Source organism: Chionomys nivalis, chromosome 11 (genome assembly GCF_950005125.1).
Source record: "Chionomys nivalis chromosome 11, mChiNiv1.1, whole genome shotgun sequence".
Taxonomy (NCBI): domain Eukaryota; kingdom Metazoa; phylum Chordata; class Mammalia; order Rodentia; family Cricetidae; genus Chionomys; species Chionomys nivalis.
In genome coordinates this window covers 9,444,592-9,453,479 of record NC_080096.1, presented here as the reverse complement: position 1 = coordinate 9,453,479, position 8,888 = coordinate 9,444,592, and the positions used below count along the sequence as shown (strand labels likewise).

General features: G+C 44.5%; 1 protein-coding gene across 1 annotated transcript; it reads left to right on the top strand.

The window, feature by feature from the left end:
* Positions 1-2,492: 2,492 nt before the first annotated feature.
* Positions 2,493-5,096, top strand: LOC130883577 (preferentially expressed antigen in melanoma-like protein 1). The gene is made up of 3 exons (XM_057784149.1): positions 2,493-2,785; positions 3,125-3,685; positions 4,688-5,096. Exons 1-3 carry the CDS (start codon positions 2,493-2,495, stop codon positions 5,094-5,096), a joined length of 1,263 nt encoding a protein of 420 aa, XP_057640132.1.
* Positions 5,097-8,888: the final 3,792 nt, after the last annotated feature.

The following is an 8,888-nucleotide window of genomic DNA, read 5'->3' as shown; positions in this document are numbered from 1 at the left end:
GAGTTCGAGACCAGCCTGGTCTACAAGAGCTAGTTCCAGGACAGGCTCCAAAACCACAGAGAAACCCTGTCTCGAAAAACCAAAAAAAAAAAAAAAAAAAAAAAAAAAAAAAAAAAAAAAAAAAAAAAAAAAAAACTAGTTTGAGGACAGGCTCCAAAGCTACAGAGAAACTCTGTCTCGAAAAACCTAAATAAATAAATAATAAAACACTAAAGAGGCAGGAAAAAAAAAGTACTTAGTGGTAGCAGACCACGATTTCACCTAGTCACTGAGGTCAAGGCCATAGGATCGTCGAACCAGAATCATTCCATATTAATGTAGATGCCCAATGGAGACTTGATTATCCAAACACATGTAATTCCCAAGATTCCTAGGTTTAAATGCTGAGTCATTGAACCTATTTAAATGAGGAATGAATTGAACTTCTGATTCCCTAGCTTCCACTTCCTAGTTGCTATTTCCTGTTTATGCTGAGACTTAAGGCGTGCCCTCAATCAACCAAGCTGCTTCTGCAATCAAAGATTGCTTGTTTTGAACTTTGGCTTCTTAGACTCACAACCATTACCATTTTAGTGCTAAGATCCTCACTAGACAGGGCTTTTTGGTGCAGGTTTCCTCCTAGAAGGATGGAGAGGGGCTGAGTTTGAGGCCAGCCTGGTCTACAGAGTGAGTTCCAGGACAGTCAGGACTGTTTTCACAGAAGAACCCTGTCTCAAAAATCAAAACAAGCCAGGCAGTGGTGGCATGCGCCTTTAATCCAAGCACTCGGGAGGCAGAGGGAGGCGAATCTCTGTGCATTCGAGACCAACCTGGTCTACAAGAGCTAGATCCAGAACAGTCTCCAATGCTACAGAGAAACCCTGTCTCAAAAAACAAATATCAAAAATAAACAAAACAAAACAAAAACTTGCTGGCCAGGCTTGGTGGAATACACCTTTAATCTTGGCACTCAGGCAGAGAGCAAGGTAGATCTGTGTGAATAGGAGGCCAGCCTGGTCTACACATTAAGTTTCTTTTTTTAAAGACATTCATTTTATGTGAGTGTTTTGCCTGCATGCGTATGTTTATATGCAGCACATGCATGTTTGGTGCTCTGAGGTAGGCATCAGAGCTTCCTAACTGGAATTATGGATGGTGTGAGGCCCCAGGTGGGTACTGGGAAACTGAGCCCAGACCCTCTAGGAGAACAACATGTTCTCTTCACCACTGAGCCAGCTGTCCAGCCTAAATAGTGAGTTGAGGCCAGCCAAGGCTGCATAGGAAGACCTTGTCTCAAAACAGAAGCCAAAATTCTGATGCTGACACCCAACTTCCAGTGTGGATGCGGTAGTTGCATTTTAGGATGCTGATGTCATTGAAGTAAGGAGTTCTCAGCCTGCATCATTCATTGCCAGCAGACTCCAGGGTGTCTGAGCATAGGTGTCAGGGAAGGTGAACGTTCCCAAACCAGGGTATGGATTTATAAAGCTTTCTGTTTAGGATTTGAGATAAGGAAGATTTTTTGTTTGTTTTTTTTTTGAGACTGGGTTTCACTGTATAGCTTTGGAACCTATTCTAGAAGTCTCTCTGTAGACCAGGCTGGCTTCAAACTAACGGAGATCCACCTGCCTCTGCCTCCCAAAGGCTTGGATAAAGATGTGCACCACCACTGCCCAGTCCTGGCTGATATTTCTTGTTTAAGTCTAGATCTGAAGTAAACTGAGCCAGCATCCAATATTCTATGTAGCCGGGGCTAGCCTCAAACCCTTGATTCTTCTGCCTTCCAATTGATGAGATTATAGGCCTCTCTCAACTCAGCTCTTACCATGCCTGCCTTCCTTCTAAGTTATTGCTACTCCCTCTTCCCTGCCTCCTGAGTGCAGGGATGGCGCCTGCATAGCAGCACTCCTGGCCCTATGGGGTATTGAATGACACACATTTCCCCGAAGCTCGAGTTTAGCTTCTAGGATGTGCAGGACTCACTTCCCACTGGACATGAAATGCAGCACACAAACTAAAAATGGTTGGTAATGAGCTGAGCTGTGGCCATGGATGCTTGAGAGACCATTACCCTGAGACCAGCAGGAAGTTCAATGGGTTTGTGGTCCATTGGAGCATTGAGTAGAGTGAGTTAAATTGAGGTCTCTGCCGTTCTCAATGCAGTGACTGTCCCAGGGATAGCTCCCCTCATGGATGAAAATAGTGTCTCAGCACTCATTTCTTAGGATGGGCTTCGTCCTCCTCCTCCTCCTCCTCCTCCTCCTCCTCCTCCTTCTTCTTCTTCTTCTTCTTCTTTTTTTTTTTTTTTTGTAATTTGAGACAGGGTTTCTCTCTAGCTTTGGAGCTTGTCGTGGAACTGGCTCTGTAGACCAGGATGCTCTCAAACTCAGAGATCTGCCTGCCTCTGCCTCCTGAGTGTTGGGATTAAAGGAGGTGGGTGCCACCACCGCCTGACTGAAAGAGTATCTTTCTAAATGTTGCTCCAGGAACCTTCTTACTGAAGATTCATCAGGATGAGCTTCAAGTCCCCACTCACACTCCAGGAGCTGGCAGAGAACAGTCTCCTGAGAAGCAAGACTGTGGCAATCTCTAATCTGGACAATATACCCTCAGTTTTTTTCCCATCACTGTTCAAAAAGGCCTGCAGAAAGAAAAAGTTTAGCATTGTGAAGGCAATGGTGCAGGCCTGGCCCTTCCCCTGCCTCCCACTGGGAGCCATGATCAAGAGAGGTGATTCCTACAGGAGAATCTTAGAGATTATCCTGTTTGGGCTTGATAGCATGCTTTGCCAGAAGGTTCCTCACAGGTGAGTAGACCCGGATGCCCTGAAGGAAGGCTTTGGGAATTAAAAAACAGAGACAGCTGGGGACAGGTAGAATCAGGGTAAGAGAGTGGACTTATAGTGGGGTGGAGGTTTTGGTAGAAGCAACTTTGAGAACTCCAGAGGCTTTGGCCATCGCTGAGCCCTCTGGGAAAGGGCTCTGGCTTCTTCAGGACTCATGAATCAGCAGAGACTGAAAGACCCAGTCACTGCTCACACAGGCACTAGAGTGGGACTGGCTGGACTTAAGGAAAAGGGAGTGGGTATAGGGCAGTAGTTAAAGCTGATGCATCCATGCTGATGCTCTTCCTTGCTCTCCCCCAGGAGGTGCAAACTGAAAGTTCTGGATCTACGGATTATGCCTTTGAAGATGTGGGACAAGTGGTCTGTGTTCAAGGCTCCTGACTGCAGTGAGAACCAAGCAGCGGTGGGTCTTTCAGAAACGGAGGTGAAGCCGCAGGTGAAGGTGGCTATAGACCTGGTCCTGCAGGAACGCCTATTAAAGTCCTTGGAGTCCTTTGTCGTTGAATGGGTGGCTCAGAGAGAAGGTCTGTGTCTGTGCTGTAAGAAGCTAGAGATCTGGTCTCTGGCTACTTTCTACCACAAAGATGTCTTAAGGACATTGGACCTGAACTCTGTTCAGGAACTGCATTTGTATAACATGAACGATCTTACCTGCCTGCTTAACTTCTCCCCTTACCTGGGTCGTATGAGGTACCTGCGCAGTCTCCTGCTCTCCAGCCTTTGGCCATGGGCCTGTCGCACACCAGCGGAGAAACAGCTTGTTACGCAGTTCACCTTGCAGTTTGTCAAACTGAAGCACCTCCAGGCCTTGCATCTGGAAAATGTCTTCTTCCTAGAGGATCACCTAGAGGAGCTCTTCTGGTAAGGAGGGGTGTCAAGCAAATCCTTGTTCCTTTAGACATTAGCGACCACCTGCTCTCTGTAGCCCTGGTAGATTAACCTTGCCAGAGCATGAGAATATCAGAACATTGTTTTGAGTCTGCTTTCCTGGAGTGGGGTATCACATAGCTACTAATCCAAAGGAGTAGGGTCAAGCTGCAGTTGGTGGTTTAGAAGGAGGTACCATGCTAAGAAGCCTCTCAGGAATGAGATCTAGTAAGAATGGGGTCTGATTTCTTTCTTAGCAAGTGTCTAAGGTGAATGGGAAAAAGAAAAAGGATGAGGGCCATGTAGGGGAGACACTGTACCCTGAGCTCTGCTCAGCTTGATTCCAGTTCTCCATCTAGGACAGGCTGGGTTTGGAGATGAGGTGTCTGTGGTGCAGATTGGGAACAGAATTGGCTAGTACTCCCCTCAGCCCACCTCTTGTCTCAGTGCCCTAGGAGTAGCACAGGTGTGGACCACCATACCCGGCTTTGTTTGGATGTCAGAGGGTGAGGATATGGGAAGCATGATGTCCCAGTTGAGAATCAGGGTCGGGGTGAAGTTTTGTGAAGAGGCAGGTCTGTGAACCCATAGGCAGATCCTGCCTGCCTTGGTCCTCCCTGTGTGGACAGGAATTGCAGTCTTGGGTTGAGCTGATCCTAATGTGATGGTGAAAGGCCTCAGTACAGATTAGATTGAGCAGACTCTGTCATGGAGCATGGTGGCTACTGGCTTTCCTCGTGTGATTAAAAGGATCTTGGGGCCGGGCGGTGGTGGCGCACGCCTTTAATCCCAGCATTTGGGAGGCAGAGGCAGGTGGATCTCTGTGAGTTCGAGATCAGCCTGGTCTACAAGAGCTAGTTCCAGGACAGGCTCCAAACCCACAGAGAAACCCTGTCTCGAAAAACCAAAAAATAAAAAAATAAAAAAAAAAATAAAAAATAAAAGGATCTTGGAGCACATGCATATTCCCAAATCTGTCTTCTTGTTTCCTTGTAGGTGCCTAAAGACGCCCTTAGAGACCCTGTCGGTGACTAACTGTTTGATCTCAAACTCAGACTGGGCCAACATGGCTGAATTCCCGTGCACAAGCCAGCTGAAACATCTGAGTTTGAAAAGGGTTAAACTGACTCATTTTAGCCCAGAGCCCCTGCAGACTGTGCTGCGAAAATCTGCGTCTACTTTGCTCTCTCTGGACTTGGAGCACTGTCGGTTGTTGGGCTGCCACCGCAGTGCCGTCCTGTCCTCCCTGAGGTGCTGTACCCAGCTTAGGTGGCTTAACATCTGTGGAAACCATTTCTCAGGGAATTTCTTGAGGGAGTTGTTAGATGACGAGATAACCTTGAGATCAGAAGGGTCCACTGTAGTCATCATCCCTGGGTGTGATGATCTGTCACCAGAACTTTGAGGTGGTTGTCCAGCCTTGTTTGTAGTGTGTAGAGATAAGGGGAGAACTGTTGAATAACCAGAGCATTGTCTTCCTGCTTTGAGGGCTGTGTGTTGTGATGTGTGCATGATGTGTTGGGACTTGTTGGCATATCAAGCACACATCAAGCTCTCTGTGGACACCCAGGAGGAAAAGGCAATGCACAGGTGTCTGAGAAAATACATCACACATGGTTTTAGACTGGAACCATCAGTTATCTCTCCCTGGAGGATTAACCTGGTTTCCACCTTTAATCTAATACAGCCCTATGACTTTTGGTTGTCCTGCCTTTACCTTCTTGTAGGCAAAATCCTTACAACACATAGACCTAAAATCATTTAACAATTGGCTTGTCCTGCTGAGGCTGGATGACTGTCTTGTCTGTGAGTCAACCGCCACCCAGCATTACTGTGACATACATGGTAAATCATGTATTTACACTTCTAAATCCTGTCACTTATGAGTTTATGAATGGAAGCAGGGCAAGTAGATGTTAACCTAGCAGGTTTTTTTCTGGGAAAAAGATGACCATAGCTTTCATTTCCATAGTGTGTGTTAACATGTACAACAATTAGTGCTTATGTTTTGGGGGGTCCTGAACCAATTTTTAGGAGTTAGTTGTATAGGGACCTAGAATTGATCTTGGTTATCAGTGTCTACCTAGAGAACCAACTCCCTGGCCTAAACATATAGCTTCTTGTTTACCAGGCAAGCAAGCAATCTACATTCTACCCACTAAGCTACATCTACAGCCTCCTCTTTAATTTTGTAGTTATTGGTGTTTGAGATTTTCTCTTTTGGTAGTCCTGTAACCTGGTATGCAACCAGGCTAGTCTCAGCTCACAGAATACCATGGCCTGCCTCTGCCTCTCAGTACTGGTAGGATCCTGCCCCACCAAGCCTGGCATCTCCACTTCTTTCACCTTAGCTACACGGTAGCCTGCATTTCATTGTCTGAAGTGTAATTTGTGATTAAGCTTGGAACAGTTTTTGGATTGTTAGTGACTGATTATCATGTGAGATCATAGTACTTAGTGAATTATCGACAACAAAATTGATGTAGTATGCAGATTTATTGTTATTTAATAAATCCTGATGTGTTCTAAAGACTGTGTGTACTGTGTGTATCTGTTTCTGAAAAGTATGTTCACCACACATGAGTGTTTCACCTGCTTGTCTCTGTCTCACGTTCATGCAGTACCTGGGAATCCAGAAGAGGATGTCATTCCCTCATACTGGAGTTACATGTGGTTGTGAGCTCCTTGGTGGGTGCTTGATGGAGGAAGGTCATTGGTTAAATAATAAAGAAACTGCCTAGGCCCATTTATAGGCCAGCCCTTAGGTGGGTGGAGTAAACAGACAGGATGCTGGGAGAAAGAAGCCGAGTAAGGAGTCACCATGATTCTCCCACTCCAGACAGACGCAGGTTAAGATCTTTCCTGGTAAGCCAGCTCGTGGTACTACACAGAATATTAGAAATGGGTTAGATCAATATGTAAGAGCTAGCCAATAAGAGGCCGGAACTAATGGGCCAGGCAGTGTTTAAAAGAATACAGTTTCCGTGTAATTATTTCGGGGCATAAGCTAGCCATGCGGGCAGCCGGGTGCCGGGGACGCAGCCCCGCCGCTCCCACTGCAACAGAGTGGCACCCAACGTGCTAATGAACTCCACGTAAAACCTGACAGGGCTTAAAAAGGACACAGAGAGAATTTAACACAGCTTTTTGCTGTTTGTGGGTTGCATGCCGCAAAGAAATTGTCCTGACTCAGCAGCAGGAAAAAACTGGCTGTTTTAAAATGCCGGCTTTCTGGGCTGTGCCGCCATCACGATCTCTGTCTGGCTCCTGCGGGAGACAGAGCTTTTGAATGGAGCATTTGGAGTAAAGTGCTACGGCTTGCTTGATGGCAACTAGACTCACTGTGTGCCTAAAAGGAAGTCATTGCGCGCTGAGGCTCAGAGGCACAAGCAGCTCCACCATGCTACTGGTGCAATGTGCAAAAATCAGAGACATGAGCAGCTCCGCCATGTTGTACTGGGCGGGGCAAGCAGGCAGTACCCGTTTTTGACCTAGGAATGTCACAGCTTAGATTCTTACGCGCTTAGTGATTTAAAAGCACAAAACAAAGTGCTCCTGGATAGTAAAAAAAAAATTACAGATTCACAATAAAACAGATTCAGACATAAAAGACCACTAAATGAGTCACAGTGTTGGATGAATGTATGTAGGCTTGAGAGAGAAAAAAAAAATATATAGAGAGAATAAAGTTAATGCCCTTAAAAAAAGGGGGATAAAGTCTTTAAAGAGACAGAGTACAGATAGTTATAGATTAAAAGAAATAAAGAAAAATAAGCCACGTAAAAATGGAAAATTCACAGACAGTCTGGATTCTTTGTATTATTGTGTTTTCTTTAAAATTTTTGACTGTAAAGGAGCTAAGTGCAGAGAGACATTTCATTATATATGGGCTGCCAAGCTAAACCAGAATGGATACAAGGGTATTATGATTTCAGAGTATGGGTCTAAGGATATGATGCTTTGGAGAGGGTCTTCTTTTGTTTTCACAGAGGATGCGACCCTGTGGATTTCTTCCATCCCGATATGGTATGATAGACCACGCCCTCCTGAAAGGTTGCTGTGAACACCCTCAAAAAATTGCTTCACTCAACTGCCCACTGAGATGAACCTGGCACACAGGTTATACCATGAAAGACCTGAATAACAGCGCCCCCATTCAGCAGGAAGCAGTTTGGAGAGAAAAAACTGCGCCCATACTCCCAAATATTGTTTATAAATGTTCTTTTACATTTAAAGGGGGATATGATATAGATATGAATAATTTGCATTGGTATGATTTTAAGGTCAATTTTGTTATATGTTTATGTATTTCTGATCTTGATTAAGGTATTGTGATTATGTAGTTCATTTAAAAATGTAATGTAAAATAGGAAATATAGGTTGTTAATGGATAATCATCGATAATTGTCAAGTTTTTAGTCATGTTAGTTAGATTTTCTAGATGTGCATAGATATATTTCAGCTAGATAGGCATTCTTCATATCTTTCAAAGACTGCAGAATATGGCATTTAATGTTTTAATAATTTAGGGCTTTTTATGACAATGAGACACATCTGCTCCTGGCAGCACCAATCTACTTCAAGAGGAAGATGGGCATCGAAGAGGCTCCTTATGGAGTTAGATAGCCATTTGGGCAAGAAACTGCTCTTGCATGGACTGATGCATAAACTGGATGCAAAGAACCCGCAGAGAGAGGACTGCTGAACTTGCCTAAAGGTGAGATGGTCTTTCGGGGTTCCTGACTCATGAAAGAGTCTGCGAGACATTCTGCAGGACAAAGCAGAAAGTGACTGAACTGTCTTTGGAATTTCCTGCTTCATGAAAATGTCTGCTGGATACTATGGGCCTGTAGGCCGAAGATGGATGCCCCAACGGTACAAAAGAACTTTGGGTGACTGTCTAGGCAGCAAGATGTCTCTGTCATTTCTAGAGTTTGAAGTTTCTTATTTCTTGTTTACTTAGGTAATATTGTATCCTTCTGGAGTCTTTGATAGAGTTGAAGAATGGTTAGTTATAGTTATAGTTTTCCTTAGTTATGATAAAAGATAAAATAGATATAAATATTGTAACTGTAATTCTTGCTTGATAACTGTTTTGCTATATGTAATCTTACTATGTTAAAATGAAAGCCTTTTTTGTTTAAACAGAAAAAGGGGAAATGATGGAGGAAGGTCATTGGTTAAATAATAAAGAAAC